Source organism: Exophiala bonariae, assembly GCF_035927105.1.
Source record: "Exophiala bonariae strain CCFEE 5792 chromosome Unknown scaffold_4, whole genome shotgun sequence".
In the NCBI taxonomy this organism is placed as follows: domain Eukaryota; kingdom Fungi; phylum Ascomycota; class Eurotiomycetes; order Chaetothyriales; family Herpotrichiellaceae; genus Exophiala; species Exophiala bonariae.
Genome location: NW_027042479.1, coordinates 235,242 through 261,083, shown reverse-complemented (window position 1 = coordinate 261,083; position 25,842 = coordinate 235,242). Strand labels below are relative to the sequence as shown.

Genomic DNA, 25,842 nt, shown 5'->3' with positions numbered 1-25,842 from the left:
CCTGCTCAGGTTCACAGATCTTTCCCCTGATGACGAACAAGTCTTTCTCAACATTTCTTTTTTCCCCCTTGCAACTGCGACTGTATGCTCGAATGCCTGTCCGGTCCAGATAGCCATTGTCTTGGGAAAATGTCATGAGTTCAGCTTTCACCCATTGTTCACCCGGCACGGATTCACAGGCGCGGCGCACGTGACTTTGACCATCAAACTCTGTTCATCTGTTTGCGTTTCCCTGTATCCAGTTGCTTTCCAGGTGGTGACGCATTCCGAGATGTACCACCACTACTCGCAGTTGCCGTTCCTCCCGAGATCGAAGCTCGTTCCGGAAGCTTCTCGGTGAGATGTGCTTCTCGCACTGTTCCTCTCTTTGTCACCGCACAAGTCCTACCAAGGCACGAATCTCTAGGGCTAGTTATGGAGATTAGCATCGGCCATAGGTAAGATTTCCCTTCTTGGAGATGCTGGAGATGCTTGATTGTCAATCGATCTCACCATGCTCGTCACCCGCTACCATATCCGATGCTTCGCCTTGTATGGACGGCCTGCATCGGTGTTTTCTTCCTGTTCTACATTTTTTCGTTTCCAATCTTTAATGCTATTTATGTTTTCTTGTTGTGTTCTTCGTAGGACAATACACGACTTTTGATCGTTGAACGGAGACTTGCATCGTATTTAATACTTTACACCATTACGTGACGCGAAATACCTGTACGTCACTACCTAGGTACCTCCGACGATGCAGTCGATTCTCCAGTATCGACGCTTTCGTCGGAGATTGGAAGCGCAGATTGAACGGCATGGCATTGAGAAGGTTGCTTCCTCCAATCAACAGCCACCGGTGCTAGTTACGCAGTCTCACGAGGCAGGTGCGCCTCATGATCTGGAAAGCTACCCGGAAACGACTATCGAAAGCAGAGATCATGCTTTGGAAGAGAAGCAGCTGGAGAATGCTCAGCCGCCATTTGATTTAAATGGCCAGCATGGGCCAAGTTCTGGAATTGTATTCAGAGACGAGACATCAAATCAAGTCATTCTTACTGAAAGGGACCACACTGGCACCTCCAGAACTGATCATGCGACTGCCACAAGCAGTACGACACTGATAGGAGACAGGAAGACAGAAGCAGCCGAGCCGTATCTCCGTCCGGAGTTTGCAGGAAGCTCCTCTTCAATCTCTTCCTCGTCCACACAAAGCGGCACGCCCAATCGACTGGCTACTGTGAGCACACATCGAACACAAACGTCGACAGGAGCTGCCATGGGCCAGGCTTTGACCGGAGTTGATATGCACACGCCACATACCAACGAGAAAGGGCATGACACGGGCGGGCATGTCTTTGTGGTAGGCTACCAAGGGCTCGAAGACAAGCTGAACCCGCATAACTGGTCCACTCCACGTCGCATCTGCTACACGCTGCTGATCGCACTCATCGGGATGATCGTCGGATTCGCTTCGAGCGTCGACTCGCCCGCCACGCTAAAGGCCGCCGAGGAATTCCACGTCGGTGAGGTTACTGAGTCGCTCGCAACGTCCATGTATCTTCTGGGGTTCGGCGTTGGAGCACCGTTCGCGGCGCCACTCTCCGAGACATTTGGCCGTAATGTCGTTTATATCGCCACGCTGAGTCTGTTCATGGTCTGGATCATGGCGTCGGCGCTGGCGCCGAACATTGCGGCTCAGCTTGTCTTTCGCTTCCTTGCGGGCTTCTTTGGCTCCACGCCACTTACCTGTGCTGGAGGGAGTATTTCTGATATGTGGGATGCCTCAGAACGCACGGCGATATTCCCTGTTTTTGCCAATTCAGCATTCTGGGGCCCTATCCTCGGGCCTGTAATTGGGGCTTTCATTGCGCAATCTGATGTTGTGTCCTGGAGGTGGTGTGAATGGGTCACCCTGATCTGGTCGGGCCTTATTTTGGGACTGGTAATCCTCTTCCTTCCCGAAACTTATGCGCCGATCCTACTGAAGTGGAAAGCAACGCATCTACGAGCAATCACTGGGGATGAGAGGTATATGTCGCAGATGGAAGTGCAGAACACCAAGCTTTCAGACCGGATACTTGCGAATATGTACAGGCCTATTATGCTCTTTGCGTTTGAGCCGATTGCTATTCTTTTTACTTTTTATTTGAGCGTTGTATATATCGTGCTATTCACTTTCCTCACTGGTAAGTGGACATTTCTTGAATACCGTGCGCTCATGTTCTTTGGCTCACTCTGACCCTGCAGGATTCGAATTCATCTTCTCCGAGACATACGGACTATCGCAAGGCTTGACCTACCTGATATTCGTCGCGTTGGGTGTTGGTTTCGCGGTGGCCTCAGCATTTGTTCCCTGGATATACAAGACATATCAAAGGCAGCTGCGGGAAGTCGAGAGTAGTGGTGGAACAAAGCTTCCGCCGGAGAGGAGGCTGATATTTGCAATGTGAGTGGAGTCACCAAGTTCCGTGACGATCGATAGTCGGCTGACAAGGGAACAGGCTCGGTGCACCATGGCTCCCCATTGGACTCTTTTGGATGGGATGGACCGCCTACCCGTCGATCAGCGTCTGGTCACCGATTCTATCCTGCATTCCGTCGGGATTTGCGATATTGGCGATATTCATCTCGACTTATCAATATCTGATCGATGCGTATGAGATGCACGCGGCGAGTGCATTGGTCGGTGTCACTTTCGTGCGGTACATCGTGTCTGCGGGCATGATCCCAGTGTCTATTCCTTTCTATAGGAACCTCGGAGTGCATTGGACGTTGACTGTGCTTGGAGGCATCTCTGCGGTATTGGCCCCAGTGCCGTTCATCTTTTGGAAGGTGAGTTCTGATACCTGATTTACTTCTCAAATTCTTTTGACTGACCCTTGTGTTAAGTATGGTGCCAGTATTCGGAAGCGCAGTCGATATGCCTCGGAGAAGTTGTAGGTGTGAGCAATTGAAGTAGACATGCTATAGTCAACAAGTAGCAATGCCTTCACCACTGCCTTGTATAGGTGCGCAATATTTCTTGATACCTAGCCCAGTAGCGGGCTTGATTCGAATAAAATTCTCTGAGTGGTAAATATTCGCGATCCGGATCTTCGTTGCGGATAGAATATTTATACATCTTCAGGATCCACAATTTGGTACTTAGTACTAACACGCCTGGAAGGTCTCTCAACGGGCCTGGAATACCATTCAGGATCCACAATTTCGTATTTACCACGTTGCTTTGAAGTCCGGTTGACGGGTGGATCCTCACGTCCACTATATCGAGGCTCTGGATACTCGGAACTTTCCCTCTGATCACCTCTTAGACGATCGCTATTGGGAGGGGGTCTTCCCATGCCCCTATTTGCTGTTTGCTCCTCATTAGCATTCACACCCAATTTTGGGTCAGAGAACTTCTTGGAACTGGCAGCGGCCACTCTCGTTCGAGGACTTCCTGTGGGCCACATCTCAGCCATCATTGCGGCACCTCTAGTCATTCCAACACGGCTTTTTGGATGTAGTCTCGCGTCATCATTGAGTGGTGTTCTAGGATAGGTGGCTCTGTCTTGATTTCGGACCGTGCTTCGTGCCTCGATCATCCCATCTGAACCAAACCTCGGAGTGACCATCTCCGCAAGCCTGCGTTTTTGGTGGGCTTTCCATTTCTGCTCGTCTTCGTCATCGCTGTGACTCCAATGCTGACCCCGAAGCCTCTCACTTTCCTGATCATACCAACGCGATTCAGCCTGGATTTCATTCCGAGTCCTTGGCATTCCCGCCTCAATGCTTTCTCTGATATTTCGTCCATCAGACTCACATATCTCAGCCACATTATCGCCATAATCGGGTATGTAGTGACTTACGTCACTATCTGATGAGGAGGCTGCAAAATATATGTTCTCGCTAGGCTGGATATTCTCCGGCGTCGTGGTTTTTCGAGAATCTTGCAAAGATGCCTTCAACCTCGCCAATTCTTCTTCTGCTCGCTCTGCCCTATTTCGCACGTCAAGGTAAGCTTCCGTTAACATGTTCCTATGATTTTCTTCTCTAGATGCCTCTCCTTGTAGCTTGTTCGAGATATTGCTGATCGTGGCCTCTCCATGTTGGTTGTCATCCATGAAGACCAAATTTTCCGAACCTTGATTAGGCTGGGAGATCTTCGATGCACCAGAATCGCCGAATCCATTGTCACCCTGCGCGACTGATGGGTTTGTAGCATCATCCGCCAAAGTGGTCCATTGATCGAGTAGATTTGCGATCAGGTCGGCTGAATGATTGAGGACCAGAGCCCTCTCCTCCCCTTGGTCCTCTGTGCGCCCAAGTGATTCTCTAAATTTCACTATTTCGAGGCTGTGTTGGAGGACTCCAGCTCCTGGTCTGATAAGGGCTCGCTCCTGGCTATCACGGGCCAAGCTTGGCTCGTTCCTCTCTTCCTCTTCAACCTTGACTTGCATATCCAGCTTGTGGGCAGAGGCATTCATTTGTTCCACGATGGCAATTTTCACCTTCGCACACTCACGATCCACTTCTTCACGATCCTTCTTCGATTCCTTTTTCGACCGCGTCTTACGTCTTGAGGACCGGATCTTCCTCCCTGCAAACAGAACAGTTACAAGGAGGGTCACAGTACTTTTGAGGTATTCAATCTCGGAAACCACCAACGCAACCCTGGATTTCTTAAAATTCCAGGCGAGCTTCCGCATAAAACTCATTCGAACCCCTTTCTGGGGAATCAAGTTTTTGATGTCATCGAAGAGATCATACGATTGATCGTATATTTCATCGACTAGGCTGAGTGCCTTGGCAGAATGGATAGGCTCACCATCATCGATGCGGACGACCAACACTTCGAGAACTTCTGAGTAGAGACGGAGATGTCGAGCGATACGATCGGTCTGTTCTCTTGCAGAGGCGGCGTTCGCGCCAAATTCATACAGAGTCGTGGTCAATTTGATGCCGAATGTCGCAATACCTATCAACGAGGCTGCGATTTCCGTCATAATGGGTTGCGCTACGTCAAGTAGAGAGTTGCATTATTTGTCCCTACCGTGAGCACGCTTGCCACTGTGAAGTGATGATTCCTGAAGTTGAGTTTCTTCGAACTAGGGCAGGCGGCGAGGTGATAGGGATGGTTAGAATAGGGCTGTGAATGATGTAGCAAGCAAGCAACCGGTGGTTCAGCCAGCCAGGGCTGACTTAACGTGGCTTAGTTACAGTAACCTTGCAAGTCGATTATCATCCCCGCCCACAAGCCAATATTGGGGCAAAGTACCCCATACCGAGTACGGGAGGTTCTCCTCATGGAGTCACTAAGAGTCTTTCAAAGTCGACATCAGACGAGGTATACCGATAGCAGACAACCGTGGCCGAATTTGGTGCTGCTCGACTGAGAAACACAAGTGTGGGTACTTATTCACTGGGCTATATTCACCAACTAATAAGCAGAGGCCCGATAGGCCCTACAGTATGTCCTCCGCACAATCCAGCGAACCCAGATTGCCGAGATACCTATCGTTCTTCGAATTCTATCAAGACAGGAAACCTGATTGCTCGTGGTGTTCCATACGAACGAGAACTTCAGATAAATTGGTTTCAAGTCGAGTAGGGAGATAAGTGGCAGTGCCTCAAATACCTACTTTTAACTGTCAGTCTTGCCGTGCCGTCAATATCCGGACGAGGCTGGTGGTCGCCTGGTCGCTCCTTCTCTCTGCGGGTAGATCCGCTCCTGCCTTGTCCGTATCCGTCACGGTCGAGGTGTCGGCAACGGGCAACTGCGAATTGACTTGCGAATTGCATCATTCAATTCTTGCCGTCCCTCTCCAAGTCTCAGAGTGACATCTCCTTCCATCCTCACCACCACCTCTCGTTTCTACATCCCTCCGTGCCCACAACGGTCTTTCATGGCAACCTGACCCGGTCCGCTTCATCTCATACGCATCTTTCCATCCCCGAGAGCATTCCTATACCCTACATGGAACCTACCTAGTATTAGAGAGCCCGCCTCGTCTGCGGCAGCCCGCCAAGGATGGCGCCTACATCTCCCACCTTCAACCCTCGCATCACCTCGTTAGACTTCGATACCAATCGTAGAAGAAGGAGGCGCTCCAGTGGCTCAGGACCTCGACCTGGTGACGACGGTTACGACTTCATGGATCAGGTTGCCCAAGGCATCATCGAGCAGGATCGTCTCAAGATGCGCAGAGAAGTCACTCGCGTGCTGAGCTTCGTCTGCGCCGTCCTCAGTTGGTGTGTGCCAGATATTCCGAAAAGTGGTCTTGAATGCTAACCGTTTCATCCCCAGCTTATGCGCCGGATCCATCACCTCGTTTTCCCTCTATGGCGTACGTTTTCTTACCGACCTCCACTACACTCAATTCCGAGTCAATGCGGTCTCGATCACGGCGGAACTGGCAATGTATCTTCCCGTACCGTTATTTGGATATCTCTGTGACAGATATTCTCCTCCGCCGCTATCACTTCTCGCATCCGCTCTCTTTGGCTTCGGTTATATCCTTGCCGCATATACTTACAGATCTGGCCCACCTGCAGATGCGAAGATTGATGGACAAGGATGGCCTTTTGGAATCATGATTCTTGCATTTGTGGGCATCGGTGCAGGGACAAGTTGCATGTATCTTTCCGCTGTGGCTACATGTGCAAAGAACTTCGCAACCGCAAAATACCGTGGCTTTATGCTGGCCGTGCCTATTGCGGCTTTTGGACTGAGTGGCATGTGGGAGAGCCAGATTGGTGCGCATTTGTTGTACGAGAGACTGCCCAATGGCCAAAAGGGTGATCTCGATGTCTTCAAGTATTTCATCTTCCTGGCGGGTACCTTGATTGGCGTAGGTCTCCTGGGGACTCTGGGCCTACAGATTGTAGATGAAGAGGATCTGATCGATCATGGTGTCGAAGCCCTCGAACGAAGTGGCTTGCTGGATGAAAGCGAATTCTATCACGACTCCCGAGCTCCCACTCCCGTCAACTATGGCACCATAGAGAGCCCCCCCTCAGACTCGGAAACTGTGTCCGACGATGACGACGACGAAGAAGCATATCTCGATCTCTCTGCATCACAAGTCATCAAGCATCGGGAGGAAAAATCTAGGCTAAAAAAGAAAAAATGGTGGCTGTTAAACCATGCAACCCACACATTCCTCACAGACCATACTATGTGGCTCCTAGCAGCCGGGTTTTTCCTTCTCACTGGACCTGGAGAGGCATACATCAATAATTTGGGCACCATCATTCCGACGCTTACGCCTAAGAATTATTTCGATGTAACGAGTCCTCCCGCTGGGCGTGCTTCCACCCATGTTTCCATCATCGCTTTGGCATCAACTTTTGCCCGTCTCTTCACTGGTACTTTATCCGATTTATTCGCACCACCTTCCTATCCCGAGAACCCCCCCTCGACCCGAACAAGTTTTTCGCGGCTGGTGCTCCTTTTACCTTCGGCAGTCTTGCTTTTATTCGCGTTCCTCACTCTCGCCCTTCCGTTCCTAACCACGGCCACACCATCCCTCTTCCTCCTATGCTCTGGACTACTTGGTCTTGGCTACGGTGCATCCTTCTCTTTGGTTCCTATCATTATCTCTGTGGTTTGGGGTGCGGAAAACTTCGCTACAAATTGGGGTGTTGTCGCAATGATGCCTGCAGGGGGCGCGGCAGTATGGAGTCTAGTCTACTCTGCAGGATACTCCGATGCCAGTGACAGCCAGGGCGAATGCCGTGGTTATGCATGTTTCGCTGTCTGGGCTTGGGGCTGTGCTGTGAGTGTGTGTGCAGCAATTGTTCTATGGTGCTTGGCGTGGAGGTTGTGGCGGCAGAGAAATGTCGTTGTTTAGAAAACAACCCGGGAACGGGCCTTGCTTTTGAACGTGAAAGGCGATGTCTATACTTCACGAGCTAGAGTTAAACCTATTTTCCGTACTGGGATGGGTCCAAGTTCGATATTTGGACCCCTGGATTTCAGGAGAAGAAGATTCTGAAACTGGTCCCTGCCTTCTTGGTTGACTGCTTTGAGATCCTGGATCTTCAGCCTTCCTCCTTGCTATGGTGATCTTTCGGTTGGACGAATCACAAGGCGAAGGAGCGATGACGATCATTTCATATTCATATATCATGCATAATGGCGAAGGCGTTCGAGTTTGACCTGGCTGAGCTGATCACAATCTGGCAGCGACCATTGTTCCAACATCATTACACATGAGTCATAAATATCCAATATATTGTGGTTTATCCACAGCGTTCATTCACAGTCCATTTACGTATATCACATCCTCATCAACACATGTCTGTGACATCAAGCTTGGCTTTGCGTTCGAAATCCTCACAACCTTTCCGCAATGGAGAGAAGTTTATGATTGAAATAGTAGGTGGTTTCTGGCACCCATTCCATCCAATACAGATCAACGAGATGACTCAGCCAGGTTTCTCGAGCATCACCGCATGTCATGAACCGAAACATACCTATTTGGAACGATGCCCAGCTACCTGGGTTGGTAAAAATGCACAGCGAAGACCAGATATCATGACATTTGAGTATCTATCTCTTGGGTGTCGGTTGTCTCTTCTCAGATCCCGTGCTCTTCATTAGCAGAGCAGAGCAGTTCATAACATAACATAACACGATCCCTTTTCGTCTCTCATCCCGTCTCGCCTCGCCTCGGCTCTCACATAGATAGGAGTCGACCTGGACATGAATTGTCCGGTCCGGCCCATCCGTCCATCAATCCATCCATTTGACCATCCTTCTCGCTCTCAATCGTTTGGGTATCTCGTCGGTATTGTGTGCATATGTGTGTGTGTGTGGTTTCTTCATTATCATTATTCAGGCATGTTGAGATTGCCCTCCAATCCTGATGCCCATGTTTCCCATCAATGTTCAAGCCCATTTCAAAACGCGCAAGTTGCAACAAGTCCCAAATCTGCCTAATGCCTTCCTGTACTACCATGTTCCAGTCCTTCCTTGTTGGATCTCGTTCGTTCCCAGGAAAGAGTATTCCCAGATTGTAATCTGCGCTCATTTGTGGGCGATCTATGCCATTCAAAAGCCGACAAAACGTCGACAAAACTCCCGATTCCTACTTGAAAATTTTGCTGTTGCACGAGGGCAAGGGCAAAGAAGGACGACAATCCGTCATACCAAGTCCCAAGCAGCAACGCCGACAAATCCCATCCCGACTCTTCCTTTCCCTTCTTTGAATTCCCGGACCGTGAGACCCCGGGCATCTTGTCTATCGCCGAATGACGTCACAGCGAAGAGCGTCACGGTTTGACCTGGAGCTCCCAGTTGCTGGGCAGGGATATCGAGACTCCAGATATTTCCGCCTTGGCCCGAAGGTCCTGGATGAAGATCCATAGGAACATGGTCTTTGTTCCGACCATCGACTCCATGGATCGCAACGATAAAGACTGGTGGTAAGCCCTTTCGGGTGTGGTGCTCGAGCGTCCAATGCGGGCATAGAAGTCCAAATTGGAAACGCACTGAGCCAGATTGTCTGACGTTGATCTTCCTTGCTCGAGGATAGACAGTCTTCTCCCCAATTGAATAGTCTTCCTTGGCATTAGTGAACACCGTGGGGCCTTCCACCATGTCAGGCCAGCAAGCAGGGTCGATAACAATGTATTCTTCCCAGCTCATGCGTCGGCCGCCAGGCAAGAAGAAATGATCTTTGTTGCCGGGGAAATGCTTCACACCAAATTGCTCGTTCGTCATAGAGAAATAATCCGGGTTGAATTTTTGAATGTATGGCTGCCCAGCTCCCTGAACATAACCAGCACCCCAACAAGCATCAATCAACTTCCACTCTCCGTGGTCAATTCTGACGGCATTCCACGCGTGACCGGCATTATAAGGTGGAAGTGGGGCACCAGGAGCCAGAGCATCAAACCCATAACCTTTTCCATGCCCAGAGATGACAACCGACTCCAGTCCTGCATACGTCGCCAGATTCGTGAACAGAGCCGCATAGCCCTCGCACACCGCAAGACCACTCTGTAGTGTTGACTGAGGTGTCGAACCCCGGACATTATTGTTGAAGAAGCTCACAACATCATAGGAAATATTAAGGTGCAGCCAGGTAAATAGTGCTCGAGCTTTGTCCGTGTCGGAAGGAAATGGTGCAGTCAGTGAATGAGCTAATGTCTGAAGTGATGTGACATGAGTACGAGGGAAGAGGGCAGCTTGTTGATCAGGCGCTGAGAAATCTCTGCAGACAAGGCATACATTGCCTACGGACGATACGTTTCCATTCACCAAGGTCGGACTCGTGCTAAACTTAGGTTTTGTAGCTTGTATTGCTGAAAGATCTGGTCGAGAGGACATCGGGATAGGAGGCGGTGCGTGGTTCTGGGTGACATGGTTGGTAACCGTCTCTTTGACCATGGGAGCATGTTTGTTGAAGGATTCTCTTGCGGATGACGAGATGTGATCTAATTGGGTCTTTGAAGGCAGAGGAATTCTTGGTGCGATCTTCTCACGAACAGGGGTGGGGAGCTGTTCCTTGCCAATGACAGGTATATGATTTCGAAAGGAGGCCGGTATGTGGTCTTTCTTGGATATTATTGTCGATGGTGACTGCTGTATATGCTGTGTAGTGTCCTGCTCGGTTGGGGAACCTTGCGAGAAGGCAGCTCGTTTGGCTCTTTCAATTGAGTCAAGCGATGGCATGGGAGGAAGTTTTCTGACAGGTGCATCTGCGACATGTTCTCTGTGTTCGATCGAAGGCTTGCGGGATGGAAGTCGTGGGGGAAGTGCGGGTCGTGGAGGTGGCTGAGGTCTCGTATCGGTGCTGGAAGCGATACTGACTATAGAAGTGCTCGACGGTGCCCGATTAACATATTTCGGTCTTTCTTCCGAGTATTTCCTTGTAGGAGGATTCGCTTGTTGGCCCTTGGGAGGGAGGGCGGGCAATTCACATTCACCCCAAGCGGGTGCTTTAATTCGACTAGCAGAATCTGTTGATTTCGTTCGTGTAGCGGTCACACGCGCAGATGAGGTTTCAGTCGTGTTGGTTGTGCCACTGGACGCGGTGGACGCTACCGAGCCCCTCCTCTCCTCGTCCAGCGAGCTGTTTCTTGTTGGAAGGGGTGGTGGCTGTTTTCGAACAGGCGGCTGAGGGGGAGGAGCAGGCTTGTTGCCAATTCTCGAGTCTGTGACTGAACCATTGAGGTTTTCTGGAGGGTTGTTGATCGTGTTTTGCTTAACAACAATTGGACGTCTCGTAGGGATCGAGGGCGGAGTTGGGTGAGACGAGGGTCGGGGAGGATCTCCTGGAACCCGGCCAATGTGAGCAGCATTGAGAGCGGCAATACGCTGTTGAAGAGTAAGTGGCTGGGGATCTTCAGCCATGCTGGAAAGAATGCTGCAGCCTGTACCGAATATTCTCAAGAGAAGCGAGCACAGAAGGAGGGATTAGAAACCAAAGGGAGTCTTCATCATGCCCGCAGATGAAAGTTGACAGGACCAGGACCAGGAGGAGGCTGAGGTTGGAGGGCTGAGGATGAGGATCACGGTGGACAAGAAAATAGTTGGGGCCAGTTGGGTGGCTGACACGCCGACACGCGGCACAGGTGTTCTGTTCTGGGCACGTGCTTCGTGCTTCCGGAACGTTTAGCCTTGCAAGCCCAGCCTTACCGCAACAAGGTTGTCAACCCCTTTCTCACCATTTGCATCAGATCAGATGGGGAGTCATTCCCAACAAATGGCTAGATTGAATTGTTAAGAATCCGTGGAGCTCTTTCCGTGGAAAAAGGCTTCATGATGATAATCGAGAGGGTTTGTCCTTCGACCTCTCTGTAGTTGTACTGGAAGGGAGTAACACAGGAGCACACCTGATTCACAACACCCTATGGAGGTCTTGGTCTTCGCAGGCGGGCAACCGCTAGGATTTGTTTGACGTGAAGTACAGAGACCATTTTCTTTTGAGCAAATCCGGTCACGGTGAGAAATCTGGCTTGCTGTCATTTTCCACGATCGGCTTCATTCGGGACCTTGGAAACTCACCATCAAGCACTGAAATGATAAGACAACATGGTGGGCGTAGTACCTGTGTAAGAACAAGCCATGCAAAGGCTTCGATGATTTGACATGGCTTGTTCTTGTTGTGTTCCCAAGCTCAACAGCCCGAAGCTATCGAGGCCAAGCCCCTCGTGTGAAGCTGAGATCCCATTGCATCGACTTGCCTCGTTCGTGCATTCGTGTTCCTTCTTGTCGTCGTGTGCAGTGGGTTAGTGTTTGTGATATGATAAACTGTAAAACAGCTTCGTGAATTATAAAGTTTCAGGCACGCGACAAGGTCGTTGAAGATGGCAGTTGCGTTTAACATTTCTCCCCAATCCACGCAATCTCTCTTTTCAAAGCCTCCCTCTTCTCAAGTTGCACAACACGCCTTCTCAATAGGTGCGAGAGTGAACACTCTCAGTCTTTTTCCAGTCGAGATGCCTGTACCTTTTCCAATCCCAAGACCTGCAGTCGATGAGCTAAGCCTACCTGATTGTGCGGTCACCTGTCCAAGGCTGAGACGATGTTCGAAGTTCGTGTGGAAATCATGTGGATGTGGATGGTCGTCCGCCCTGCGCTCAAGCATTATGCTGACGATTCTGACATTCGTGCATTGCTGACCATGTGGTTCGCTGAGAACTATGATGCTTCTTGTATTCTTGATTACTTACATAGTGAGCTGTTTTTGACGAAATTGGCATGATCCACTGACAATTCGAGCCAGAACTCGACCCAGCAAAAATGCTATGGGTAGTATCCAAGCATCCTTGCAATTGCTCGCCCATGTGCAATTGCACGGACATCCCGGACATCCCACTACTTCGAGGGACTGACAGTCAAATGTTCATCAGATTCAGCAACGTCAATTACAGACGTGATGGTTGGCGAGGTCCTTCTCACGGCTTAATCACCTTATGAGATGCGACCGTGGCTAAGTGGGGATTGCTTCGAGATGTCAGGTATTGTCAATTACGGGCTTGATAGACCATTGAAAATCAACCTCGACAAACCGGAATATTTGCCACGACCATTGTGGACTAACACAACACTGCTGCTGTATTTGATCATACGCACCGTGATCCCAGGTAGCTGTCTCCATCAGCTTGGCACAATTGGAATGCTAATAGTCATTTTACTCGATGACCATCCCCGAGATTTCACGCTTGTCAAGTTTGGAGAGGCATCATTTTTTGCCCATAGAAGACTTTTCGCAGGTAATTGGTTGGGGTTCATTACCTGTAAGTCATAAAATTTGGCGGCAAAGGAAGTTCGTCCAGTCCTGATACCGAAGTATGCAGCCTTGTTCCTGAAAGTGACAGTTGCGAAGCTCCAGTTTTTAACGGAGGGTGACTATGACACTCAGGACACATTGAATTACTTTGAAGCCAACTATGCCGACATCGAGCTGAAATTCACAGAAGCTTGGAGAACAAATGGATCCTCATGCCTTAGCTCTTGAGTGTCACACTTCTGGCGATCATGGTGGCCGCAGAGAGACGAAGATCCAGACGATGAAGGAGATCATAATGAACAATAGCTACAAAAAAACAACAACAGGCACAATAATGTAAAGAAAAGCAGACCCAGGATGTTAGAACTTTTGGTATTCATTTGCTCGGAAGAAAATGTATCCGGCCCATCGGGATTATAAGCACGATAGAAAGTGCCAACGATGATCCGTGTGCATCCGTTATCTCTTTTACCACGCCATCACGACTAAGCTACAGCTCATCAACTGCAGGCTATTGGTCATTCGCTCTTATTTCCCTTTCTACTATTGAGATAGGTGCTGAGGCTGAGATGGCTTTGTGCCTATCGACTGACAAAGTCACCGGAAGTGCTTCCCTACTCCCTGTGGTGTCTCTTCCAAGGGTTGGATCATATCTTGTTGCTTTCCAACCCACCCTTGCAAACCACATCTTTTTTGCATGCACCTTCCTCGATCAACGGAGGCCTAAGGATTGACTTTCTGCAAGTCGACAATTGTGGTGCAAGGTGTCTCAATCTCGAATCGGTGGTGATTCCACCATCTCCTCACTCCTTGGACGTTTCTGTGCTGCTAGTTGGTTGGCCTCACCCTGGACGCCGAATCGCCGCTTTGAACTTTGAATCTACCATAGTTCTTCTCCCGTGGTCATGGAAACTCACAGCCCGGGCGCCGCCTGCTATGTCTAGTGTAAGATGCTGTTTTGTTGGCTTCCATGGCCGCATTCTGATCCTGTCAGAAATCAGACGCGGTTGCTCTCAGAGCACCACTGGAGTACTGAATTGGGTTGTTATGGATGTACACATTATGTACAACCACGGAGCTCAATCCTCAAAAATGCCACACTGGCAATTTGTCTTGCCACAGCGATAGCAAAATCGGATCCCACAAATACAATCCATATGATTGCAGCCCTCCGTCCTTTCCACCATATGGCTGCACGATGGGCAGGACTGCCACTTCTCAGCTTTGGCCAGTTTGGCCAGTTTGATATCGGCCTTGCACAGACCTCGATGTTCTTTATCCTTGCATGCCACACAAAGCTGCTTCTTGCAGACGGGGCATTTTGCCTTCTCACCTTCCATACACACCTGTGGGATAAACGCGTTGCATTTGAAATATGGGCAGTATATTGGATTCGGTGAGTGTCGTTCTCTCAGGTAAGCGAAATAAAACTTTAGCCATGCCTCATCGAAGCCGGCAAAGTCTCGAACTATATGGTTAGGAATGCTCTTGCCGCAGCATTTCAGCTCGCTCCGTTCGGTGAAACCAAATTTGATGCCATCCGCGAGGCAGTCATGACAATACGAGTGCTGGCACTTCAACGTGGCAGTATCGATTCTGAAGAAGGGTTCCATGCACACGGCACAGCCCACGATATCCGATGACGGATTTGACTCAGTCGCTGAAGAAGGAGGTGGTGGTGATCCAAGTGCCGCTTTATCCACCAGCTGCCTGAGCATCGCCAGTCTCTCCTCGTTCTCCTCTTTCTCCGGATCCAGACCGTGTTCAATGTTGAGATAGTGTGCCCGCTGCATTGTGAAGATTGGGTCAAATTGTTCAATTGCATCGAAGAAACAAACACCGTCAGGGTGTTTGGCCGCGACGATGCAGGCTTGAAAGTACATGACATTTTGACGAGCCTCCACACGAGTGCTCTGCATCAAGTCGTCGATACCCAGTACTCTGGGCGTCGACCGTGGATATGTGTTGGCTATGTGAAGTAGAAACGAATAGGACAGGTCGAATAGTCGAAGACTAATTGTCGTATGGTCGCTGTTGGAGAAAGTTGCAGTGACTGTGCCATCTCCATAGATCGCATTGAGAGCGAAGATCTCATCTGCCAAAGCAGCATTGTGAATCAACATCATGATCGTGAGATCTGAGGGAAATGAATCTATGTGTGTATTGATTCTGATGGTAAATAGGTATTTTAGTACTTCGTATCGCTAGGTTTCCTAGGCACGGTTGTTGTTTTACATGGGGTTGAATATTGTTTGCTCGTAGATAGAATCAATGAACATTGAACAAAAGCCGAGGACATCTTCCCATTATGACTATATGACTATATTCTAGGTATCTATTCGCTAAGCATTGTCTCACTGGTCAAGGTAGTGAAGTCGACTGCGGTTCACTGTTGTGAGTCACGGAAAGGGGGCGCAAGGCAGAAACCCACACTCATTGGGCTCAAAGCCGTTGTGGCCGTGCAGAAGCCTCAGGTGGCCGTCTACGGTATTGCGGAGAAAAACTAATCAAGCATTGGGGCATTTTCTACGCTACTTGGCTATCTAAATCCTTCAAAGATACGGAAAGTACATATCCCGTATCTAGAATAGTCCGTGTGGAGTGACGGATCGGAGCTGGGTATTGAATGCTGTGATTATGGGCGTGAGTCAGTTGCAACTTAAATGTTTCACGTGGATTCGCTGAGCATATCTTAAACAGAAAATGCCGTTGCCAGTGGGTATCTGTGTTAGGCTTAAATCAGCATATAATAAACAACACATGACCGATGACTCAAGGAATTTGACAGATTGATTTCATTTCCATAATGCATTCGTAATAGAACTATCTGAAGCCATTGGTTGCTGGACAAAAAATATGACTAAGTGTCGTAACGATAATACTTTGAACCAATCCGGTTTGTTCCATTCGGTATAAAGACAAGGAAAAGCTGATTGTCGTTCATTGCGTTAAGGTATGTGCATCAGGGGTGTTCAATCCCGACGTTCAGTATCTGCCGGAACCTCCCCAGCTGCTGTTGGAGGAGCCGTGAGTCTTCTTCTTGTTCTTGAAGAGATCCTCTGTCACGCTGCCCAAGATAGCACCACCGACCTGAGAAGATAGTTGGTTAGCAATACTGCCTTTGGAGATTTTCAAAGTTGATGCGACTTACTGTGCCCAAGAAGCCGTGGTTAGCCTTCTTTCCGAGGAACGCACCACCCAAACCGCCTCCAATGGCGCCCATCAAGCCTCTGTCCTGGTCTGACATTGGGGGCGCACTGGGATCATAGTTAGGGGCGTTGGGATCGGATGATTGTTTGGCGAATTGATGATCACCGGCATATGGTTGTGAACCTCCTTGTTGTTGACCACCCTGCGCCCACTGCTGCTGGTAGGCTTGGTTTTGTGAGTAGGCGTCGCCACCCTGTTGGGAGCCGTAGTAGCTGGGCTGGCCCTGTGGGTTACTGGCGTCATATTGACCATATTGGCCTCCTGCTTGGCCGTGTTGGAAGCCACCATGTTGGGGAGGACCGAAAGAGTCCTGGCGGCGGGGTGGGCCGAAGTTCTGATCTTGCTGGTAGCCACCACCATAGTTCTGTTGTTGCTGTCCATATTGCTGTTGCTGTCCATAGCCACCTTGATTCTGGTCATAGCCAGTCTGAGGCGGATAACCGCCTCCATAATTCTGTTGCTGGCCATATTGCTGCTGGCCACCGTAGTTCTGGCCACCGCCGTATGAATCGTAAGGACCTGACATGGCGACTGTGAAAGAAGAAGGAGAATGGATCGATGAGGAGCTTAGGTGAGGCTGACGATAGTGTCTTGGAGATTGATCGGAAGAGAGATCAAAGAACAAGACTCTGAAGGAGGAAAGTTATAGGGAAGGAACGGTCCAGCTGTAGAAGCGAAGAATACAGAAGGCGCAGATGCTACTCGAAGTCGCTCAAGCCTCAACTCAGCCCCCGCGGCAGAGCTGGGAAATGATCATGCAAATATCGCCCGAGCCCGAGGGTGGTTACGACGCTTTTACTTGTCAGCCATCAAGCAAAGCCAGTCATCTGCAGGGTTCATCATGTCCCCACAAGATGCCCACTTCCGACCTGTCAGGTTCATCGTTTGCCCTTTCCGTTAACCGACTTGGCCGGCATTTCCGTACGAGGTAGAGTTTGGTCATTTCTGGCTTGGAGCTGCTGCTGGAAACGAGGGGCAAATTCAGTCTGCGAGTACCTAGGTGCAGCAGGTAAGGGTGCTTTTTGATTGTTGGGCTGTGGCGAAGCAAGTCACGTGTCGATGACATCAGCCACATTCCAGTTTGGGGGCGCCACTATTTTCTGTGAACCTTGGGAAGCTCGGTCTCGTTCTTAACGCGACCTCAGGCACCGCCCTGTTCGGACGTATTACGCCATTGTCATTATCTTAGAGAGATACCTAGGTAGATGATACCTCAGTGTCTCTCTCCTTGGGACGGACTTACACGGATTGACATCGAGCAGCAGAGTACCTCGGATTGGGTCCAAGAATGTATCTCCAAATCGAACAATCATCAAAACAGTCCACTCTGTACATCTCCGCACTGACACTGCGCATTTATCCGCTTAGTCCCTTCAGGTTTGTTCCAGTATGTCGTTCGTGTCTTTCATTATGGCTCTATGATTTCTCCCATATTCCTCGTGATCCCCATTGAAGCCGGTCAGTCCACTGAAATCATCTACCTTGTGACGTGACTAGTCTTGCAAATATTCCGTCAATTTACCAATATGGCATATGAGCAAGCCTCGGCTATTGCTCGCAAAAGACGAGCCGCGAGTATTGCTGCCTTCTACACCACGCCCACATGGCCGGAGGCAGAGTTACCGGCCAATCTGACAGACTTTGCAATCAAATCCGGCTACTACACGACAGGTGAGCTGGGAATCATCGAGTCGGAAGCAGATGCCATTCTTGAAAACATCAAGACCCGAACATGGACGTCGCTCGATGTGGCGAAGGCTTTTTGCAAGGCTTCGGCTTTGGCACAGGAGTTGGTAAATTCGAATTTCACCACACTTTGAGGCCAGAAACCCGTGTTGCTGACCTTTCTCGAGACCAATTGTATTACAGAAGTCTTGTATCCTGAAGCCATTGAGCGGGCCACCTATCTCGACGACTATCTTGCACGGACGGGCAAGACCGTGGGTCCACTCCATGGTCTTCCGATCTCGCTGAAAGACTGTTTCGTTACCGCGCCACACCCCTCGTCCAATGGCTTGGCAGCATACGCCAACGAGGCTATGGACAAGGACTCACTGCTTGTCACAATCCTGAGAGACCTCGGTGCCGTCTTCTATGTGAAGACCAATGTTCCAGTGTAGGTAAATGAACTTTGATGATCTGCATTCTTCAATGATTTTCGTCACCAAAACTCGCGATGTGGTCCACTAACATTCAGTGTCCAGTGCAATGATGATGGCAGAGACCACCAACAATGTCTGGGGTGAAACGCGGAATCCGTTACACAAGCACCTTAGCCCAGGAGGTTCAAGCGGTGGTGAAGGCGCCCTGATAGCTTTCAAAGGCTCCCCCCTAGGTGTTGGTACAGACATAGGCGGCAGTATCCGCATTCCAGCAGCCTGGTGCCATCTATACGGACTGAAACCGAGTTTCGGTCGCTATCCAACCTACGGAGGGAAACCCAGCATCGCCGGCCAGGAGTACATCCTCGCGATCAATGGGCCAATGGCCCGGTCCCTCAAATCCATCAGACTCTACTCCGAAGCCGTCCTATCAGACCAAGTCAGGCCATGGGATTTTGATCACAAATGCGTGCCCATACCGTGGAGGAACAACGTCATCCAACCACCCGGTCGCAAACTCCGACTTGGCCTAATCGGCATCGAAGACGGCCTGGTCCACTGTCATCCACCGGTAGAACGAGCATTGAACATGACGAAAGCCGCGCTCGAAAAGGCAGGACACGAGATCATTCCCTGGTCGACGGAAGACCACGAGGCGATCGTCAAGGTAAGTTCAGCGAAACACACTACACCCGCGCCTGATACACTTCTCGAAAACAAAACCATGCCCCTCTAACTCCAACCTCATAGAACCTCCAAGCCGCATTCTTCGACCTCGGCGGCACGGCGATCATGGACGTCGTGAACTCGTACGACGAGCCCGTGTTCCCGAGCATGCAAGGCTACGCGGTCGCCGCGCAAGCGGGCGAAAGCGAGCTGGGCCCCACCAAGATGCGCCTGATGAACCTGCGCCGCAACGCCCTGCAGAAAGCGTATCTGGACCGCTGGAACGCGTCCGCCACAGCCGACGGCAAGCCGCCCATCGATGGAATCATCCAGGCCGTGTCGCCGTGGGCGGCGCCCCGCCTCGGCGAGACACAGCGCTCCGGCCTCTACGTCGGATATACAGGCGTGTGGAACTTTCTCGGTGAGTAGTGCTGCCTTGTTTCTATCCATTTCCGAGACTCTCTCCAAGTCGGTTGTATTGCTTCCTGTGTGTGGGCTCAGACTGACTTCAATTCTCCCTCCTTCATCGAATCTCAGATTTCGCAGCATGCACTTTTCCCGTCACGTTCGCAGATCAAGCCATCGATGTGGCGCGCGACCCAAAGACATTCAAGCAGCTGAGCGACATCGACGGCCGCATCCAAAAGGACTACGACGCGGCATTCTACCACGGTGCCCCAGTGTCGCTGCAGGTTGTGGGCCGCAGGCTTGAGGAGGAGAAGGTCCTCGAGATGACCGAGGCCATCGCTGCTGCCCTTGCTGCTGCTGAGAGCGGGAAATGATCCGAACAGGAGCTGATTGCCTTCACAAGAATACAGAACTAGGTGTATCCACTGGGCTATCGTTTGAGATGTACTCCTGCATAAAACCTTCAACTTCCAACCAGAGAGTCTTTGAAGCGAAATAAATTCATGCTACTTCATGTATCACAGTTGTTCGCTGTACACTAATTTGCCACTACGAACAGAGATACTTTTTGCCCCTTTCGTAGACCTTCGTTACTTCTGAAGTTCCCTCAGCCTTGTCTCTAAGACACCTGTTTGACCCCCTTTAATGTTTAGAACGCCAAGACATGTTCAATTCTCGGTACATGAATGGCCGAGCGCTGGATAATCCCTCTCAAAACACTAGGCAACTCGAATTTATACACTGACTTCGACACGTCCCTCACCGCCTTTGCCCAGGGTGGGAAGAAGGTAAGTGATATCATCCCAAGGATGACGGTAGAGACCAGTACGGAGACGCTTCTGATCCAAAAAGTGGGCAATCAGACCGATCGAACGACCGAGCACGAACAGTCCGTTCAAGACACCCATTCGGAGGTAATCTTCGGCCTCCTCAGGGGAGAAGGCTCCTGAGTTGCGCAACAAGTCGACGAAGCAAACAGCAATCTAACGAATGATTAGCAAAAACACTACAGGCAACTAATGGCAAAACCACTTACACATCCATCGACGTTCAAAATCAAGTTGTCCTTCTTGGAGGTGGTGACAGTCTCGACGGCAACAGCATAGTCGAGAAGTTTGTGGGTAGGGAAGTGCTTTGTCACGAATTCCTTAACAAGTTCGACACGGAGATCAGGGTTGTTGCGGGACTTGACACGGTGACCAATGCCGGGAACTATGGGCGATTAGCATGAAGAAGTGAGATGCGCTGGAATTGGACTTACTGAGTTTGTTCTCCTTTCGCATTGTGTCAACGAACTCTCTTGGCGACCAACCCTTGTCGAAGGCCTTTGAGAATTCCTCGGCGGCACCATCAAGGGCACCACCAAATCTGGATCCGATGGTCAAAAGACCTGCAACGAGAGAAGAAATCAAATCCTTGCCAGCACGAGTAGTGATGATGGTGTTCATGGCACCAGACACGGCCGGACCGTGATCAGCAGTCAACATGAGAACCATTTCCAAGAATTTGCTGGCATAAGGGGGAAGACGTCTGCGGAACCACAGGAGAGACATGACACCACCAATACCAATATCCTCCTTGAAAACGTCGGAGATGGGCATACCAGCGTACAGCAATTCCTGACCTCTGTCATCGGAGATGGTAGAAATGAAAGCAGCTGGCTTTCGGATCAGGCCAAGTTCCTGCGCCCAGGCATAATCCAGGGGGATCTTGGGCACTGCAGGCTCGGCAGCAGGCTTAATGGATCCTTGCTTGACAAGTTTCTGGTAGACCTCGGCGAGGACTTGTGGGAGTTCCTCAAAGGTGTCAGGAACGAAGAAGCCAGCTTCCCTCATGGAGGCGTTCTTCGTGACAGCGGTCTCGAGTTGTGAGTTGGCGGAAGCACCGGCGTGTCCAAATTGAACCTCGGTCTTGAACATGCTTGCACAAGTACCAATGGCCCAGGCAACAATTGGCTTGGTAATTTGGCCATTCTTCACAGCCTCGATGACTCGGTATTCCTCGACACCACCAACCTCACCAAGAAGAAGAATGATCTTGCAGTCAGGCTCGTTCTGATAACGGAGAATGTGATCGATGAAGGAGGTACCGGGGTATCTGTCACCACCAATGGCAATACCCTCATACACACCGTCGGTGTTTGCAGAGACGATGTTGTTCAACTCGTTGGACATACCACCGGATTTGGAGACATAGCCGACAGAACCCTTGCGATACAACTTGGAGGCCACGATGTTATCCATCATACCACCAGTATTACCAATCTTGTAAGCACCGGGTTTAATGCCACCAACGGTGGCCGGTCCAACAATGGTGATTCCCTTCTCTTTAGATTTGACAAGGAGTTCGCGAGCACGGCGCTCGGGGACACCCTCAGCAATGATGGCGATGGAGCGGACTTGGGGCACATTCATCAATTCGAGGGTTGAGGTGTAGACCGATCGAGAGGAGGCGAAGTTGACAATGGTATCAACATCAGGGTGCTTCTCGAAGGCCTTCTCAACCGACTGGTAGACTGGGATGAGAGTCTCGGTGGTACCCCAGTACATCTTGCTGACGAACTGACCACCAAATGTGTAGATGATACCCGCAACGGAGGGGGTGGTTCGTTTGCAGATGAAGTCGAAGTCGAGCATACCCTGGACAGCCTTGGGCTGCATGCCACTGTTTTCCTGGTTAGATCTGGATCAGATTCCAGTTTGAGGTCTCCATGGCACTTACTAAACGAAACATCTCGTCTTGTTATGAAAGAGATTGCTCTGGACTGGGCTGGGTACTCTTGAGGGAGGATCAAAACGACGGATGTTGTCGTTGGCAGAGAATGGTGTGGGGGTTGACGAGCCCTCGGGCAGATCAATGGTAGGAACTCCGTTAGGAGCGCCTTGTGTAGCGGAAGGCATGTTGGGAGGAGTGTTTTCACGGACTGGTAATCCCATTGTTAGTAGAGAAGAGAAGACTGAGCGCCGATGAGGTGGTAGGTGTATATCACAAGGAGGGGTTTCAGGAGATATGACAGTGAGATGGAAAATCCCAAAGACTTTGAAAGGACTTACCGGGTCAATAAACAAGTGTTGGGTAGTGGTCAAGGAGTGAAGAGAGAAACTGTCCTGTTGTTGGAATTCAGCAAAGATGGATATCACCACTGGGGAAATAGAGTGAGTTGAGATTGTGTGCAGGTGGACAGCAAGAGTAACCGTCTGGTACGGATGCACCTCAGCAGGATGATGCTCTGAAGGACCACAAAATGCCAGACTGGAACAACTCGCATAGAGCGCAGGGGATCGTCTGTTGAGAGCCCGCTTACTGCTTAGGGTGAGCTTGGGCGGGGCCCGAAAATAGGAAATGGCGGCCCCCAATGTTTCTTGTGCCACTAACGCTCACCACCAACTTTGGGCGGTGAGACGCTCTGAGAGTCTCCAACTGAGGCACCGAAAGGGTCGCTCTTTGGGCAAAGGAAAGGCTGAGATCTCCAGCTGAACTCCTGGAGGGACACCATGTGGCCCGCCTAAGGCTTAGTCCTTCCCGCTGACAGCTTTGATACGTTCACTGTGTTGAACAATGGGCCGTAGCCACGGGGATTTCTTCCTCGTACCTCGCGTGCCTCCAACTTTTTTATGGCCTGACCCCTCCATCTCGGACTCCGGTTCCCATGGCGGCTACTCTCGTATCTCGTTCTCATCAATCGTTCCCCGATGCAGCCTCAGCAACAATCAATAATGCTCCGCCAGCTACGACATTTAATCTTTGCAACGGGACCAGACTAAGAAAAACCTGCGGGAAAAAAATCTCGGCGGAAATTGTGATTCATTCGCTCTCCAAGACACAGGCAGACTACAGTAGTTTACTAGTTAGTAGGACACGAATCCATGTTGCGGTGAAACTCGACTCGATCCAACAGAAAAAAATATTATATCCGGAATGGTTCTGAGTCTCGTAGTGTGACCATAGCGTTTTCAGGGTCTAGCAACCCAAAGGCAGCGGCCGAGTAAGCCGTGGAAAGCGGTGACCGCCCGAGAAGAAGACAGCCTCATTGGTGAAATAGGCATAGGGATAGGCATTGGGGAACTCAATGGCGTTGATTGACGGGGTGTTAGGCTGGGGGCAGCCCCCGTTCCTGGCGTTGGTGTGCCTTAGCTCGATAATTGGGAAGTGCCCTCGATAAGTTTAGCATATCAGTGGGTAACCCCTGCTCCCAACAAGCGCAACTTACCCCCCACCGCCCACTGCCCACTGGAAAAAAGTAGGAGGCAGAGTTGAAGCTGCAACTACTCCGACGCCAACAATTGCATCCGTTCAGCACACTCAAAGTCATTCTGGCCCCAACTGGAAACTCCAGCACCGATTGACTGATTGATTCACCACCGTTGACCACCAGGCCCTCTGCTCACTCCTCGATCTTGATCTCACACAGCACACACTCTACAAACATTCTCGTGCTTTGTACACTTTCTCATACTTCTTGCTTTGTGCAATTACTATTTCCACCATCTTGTCCCTTATTCATACTACTTTCCCTCTGTGAACAACCCTCAAAACTTCTCAACCACCTGTCCTCACTCTACCCCTCACCGCCGCCAAAATGTCAGCAAAGTCCATTCTCGAAGCCGACGGCAAGGCCATCCTCAACTACCACCTTACTCGTGCCCCAGTTGTCAAGCCCACTCCCCTGAAGCCCAGTGGTGTGCACAATGCCCCCGCAAAACTCGCATCTCTCTATTTCCCTGAGGACGAGAGTGTTGAGACCATCCTGAACCAAGCTGAGGCCACCTTCCCATGGCTTTTGACTCCTGGCTCCAAATTCGTCGCAAAGCCAGATCAATTGATCAAGAGACGAGGAAAGAGTGGATTGCTTGCATTGAACAAGACATGGCCTGAGGCCAAGGCGTGGATTGCTGCAAGAGCCGGCAAGGAACAAAAGGTCGAGACAGTGGTTGGATATCTGAGACAATTCCTCGTCGAGCCATTCGTTCCTCATCCCCAAGATACCGAGTACTATATCAACATCAACTCTGTCCGAGATGTAAGTACACAAACTGCATGTGATTGAAAACCTAGACTAACCTCTCAAAATAGGGTGATTGGATTTTGTTCACTCACGAAGGTGGTGTCGACGTCGGTGATGTCGATGCAAAGGCCGAGAAGATCTTGATCCCAGTTGACCTCAAGAAATTCCCTTCCAACCAAGAACTAGCTGCCGCCCTCCTCAAGAAGGTCCCCAAGGGTGTTCACAATGTCCTCTTGGACTTCATTGTCCGATTATACTCTGTCTATGTTGACTGCCAATTCACCTACCTTGAAATCAACCCCTTGGTCGTCATTCCCAACGCTGCCGGCACCTCTGCAGAGGTCCACTTCCTCGATCTCGCTGCTAAAATCGACCAAACGGCTGACTTCGAATGTGGCACCAAGTGGGCCATTGCACGGAGCCCAGCTGCCCTTGGTCTTCCCGGAGTCAAGACTGATGGGAAAGTCACCATCGATGTTGGCCCCCCGCTGGAGTTCCCTGCGCCTTTCGGTCGCGAACTTACCAAGGAAGAGAAATACATCTCTGATATGGATGCCAAGACTGGTGCTTCACTCAAACTCACAGTTCTGAACGCCCAGGGTCGCGTGTGGACTTTGGTCGCCGGAGGTGGTGCATCTGTCGTTTATGCCGATGCCATTGCCTCAGCAGGTTTCGTCAGTGAGTTGGCCAACTACGGTGAATACTCAGGTGCACCCACCGAGACTCAAACATATAACTACGCCCGAACTGTTCTAGATCTTATGCTCCGCGCTCCCCAACACCCAGAGGGCAAGGTCCTTTTCATTGGTGGTGGTATTGCCAACTTCACAAACGTCGCCTCGACATTCAAGGGTGTCATCCGCGCCCTGCGGGAAGTTGCCACCGTCCTCAATGAGCACAAGGTCCAAATCTGGGTCCGAAGAGCAGGCCCCAATTACCAGGAAGGCCTCAAGAACATCAAGGCTGTTGGTGAGGAGCTGCAACTCAACATGCACGTTTATGGACCCGAGATGCACGTCAGTGGTATCGTCCCATTGGCTCTGCTCGGCAAGAAATCCACCATCCCCGAATTCGGTGGCTAGACCTGTTGTCTCATTTGAGCATTCCGATGACCGACTTGACTGTTGGTGTTCTTGTCGATGTTGTTGTATGATTTGATCTCTTGAGCGCAAGCATCCTCACCGCCATCAAAAAGCAGAAATTTGTGTTGATGGTCTGGCTCGGGATTGATGCGTCTGATGCGATC

General features: G+C 50.4%; 9 protein-coding genes across 9 annotated transcripts; 4 read left to right on the top strand and 5 right to left on the bottom strand.

Annotated features, from left to right (window-relative positions):
• Positions 1 to 736: 736 nt before the first annotated feature.
• On the top strand, positions 737 to 2,922 carry LTR84_009647 (uncharacterized protein; the record flags this gene model as incomplete). The annotated part of the gene is made up of 4 exons (XM_064853186.1): positions 737 to 2,168; positions 2,230 to 2,428; positions 2,484 to 2,814; positions 2,872 to 2,922. 4 exons carry the CDS (start codon positions 737 to 739, stop codon positions 2,920 to 2,922), a joined length of 2,013 nt encoding a protein of 670 aa, XP_064709585.1.
• Positions 2,923 to 3,095: 173 nt separating this feature from the next.
• On the bottom strand, positions 3,096 to 4,967 carry LTR84_009646 (uncharacterized protein; the record flags this gene model as incomplete). The annotated part of the gene is made up of 1 exon (XM_064853185.1): positions 3,096 to 4,967. One exon carries the CDS (start codon positions 4,965 to 4,967, stop codon positions 3,096 to 3,098), a length of 1,872 nt encoding a protein of 623 aa, XP_064709584.1.
• A 1,025-nt stretch (positions 4,968 to 5,992) lies between these two features.
• On the top strand, positions 5,993 to 7,814 carry LTR84_009645 (uncharacterized protein; the record flags this gene model as incomplete). The annotated part of the gene is made up of 2 exons (XM_064853184.1): positions 5,993 to 6,213; positions 6,269 to 7,814. The coding sequence occupies 2 exons, from the start codon at positions 5,993 to 5,995 to the stop codon at positions 7,812 to 7,814; spliced, it is 1,767 nt and encodes a 588-aa protein (XP_064709583.1).
• A 1,295-nt stretch (positions 7,815 to 9,109) lies between these two features.
• On the bottom strand, positions 9,110 to 11,323 carry LTR84_009644 (uncharacterized protein; the record flags this gene model as incomplete). Its single annotated transcript, XM_064853183.1, has 1 exon — positions 9,110 to 11,323. The coding sequence occupies one exon, from the start codon at positions 11,321 to 11,323 to the stop codon at positions 9,110 to 9,112; it is 2,214 nt and encodes a 737-aa protein (XP_064709582.1).
• Positions 11,324 to 14,291: 2,968 nt separating this feature from the next.
• On the bottom strand, positions 14,292 to 15,331 carry LTR84_009643 (uncharacterized protein; the record flags this gene model as incomplete). The annotated part of the gene is made up of 2 exons (XM_064853182.1): positions 14,292 to 14,413; positions 14,470 to 15,331. The coding sequence occupies 2 exons, from the start codon at positions 15,329 to 15,331 to the stop codon at positions 14,292 to 14,294; spliced, it is 984 nt and encodes a 327-aa protein (XP_064709581.1).
• An 859-nt stretch (positions 15,332 to 16,190) lies between these two features.
• On the bottom strand, positions 16,191 to 16,941 carry LTR84_009642 (uncharacterized protein; the record flags this gene model as incomplete). The annotated part of the gene is made up of 2 exons (XM_064853181.1): positions 16,191 to 16,295; positions 16,357 to 16,941. 2 exons carry the CDS (start codon positions 16,939 to 16,941, stop codon positions 16,191 to 16,193), a joined length of 690 nt encoding a protein of 229 aa, XP_064709580.1.
• A 1,000-nt stretch (positions 16,942 to 17,941) lies between these two features.
• Positions 17,942 to 19,965, top strand: LTR84_009641 (uncharacterized protein; the record flags this gene model as incomplete). The annotated part of the gene is made up of 5 exons (XM_064853180.1): positions 17,942 to 18,208; positions 18,269 to 18,531; positions 18,620 to 19,184; positions 19,268 to 19,604; positions 19,721 to 19,965. The coding sequence occupies 5 exons, from the start codon at positions 17,942 to 17,944 to the stop codon at positions 19,963 to 19,965; spliced, it is 1,677 nt and encodes a 558-aa protein (XP_064709579.1).
• Positions 19,966 to 20,325: 360 nt separating this feature from the next.
• LTR84_009640 (uncharacterized protein) lies at positions 20,326 to 22,527 on the bottom strand (the record flags this gene model as incomplete). The annotated part of the gene is made up of 4 exons (XM_064853179.1): positions 20,326 to 20,574; positions 20,628 to 20,803; positions 20,853 to 22,255; positions 22,313 to 22,527. The coding sequence occupies 4 exons, from the start codon at positions 22,525 to 22,527 to the stop codon at positions 20,326 to 20,328; spliced, it is 2,043 nt and encodes a 680-aa protein (XP_064709578.1).
• A 1,643-nt stretch (positions 22,528 to 24,170) lies between these two features.
• On the top strand, positions 24,171 to 25,678 carry LTR84_009639 (uncharacterized protein; the record flags this gene model as incomplete). Its single annotated transcript, XM_064853178.1, has 2 exons — positions 24,171 to 24,611; positions 24,665 to 25,678. 2 exons carry the CDS (start codon positions 24,171 to 24,173, stop codon positions 25,676 to 25,678), a joined length of 1,455 nt encoding a protein of 484 aa, XP_064709577.1.
• Positions 25,679 to 25,842: the final 164 nt, after the last annotated feature.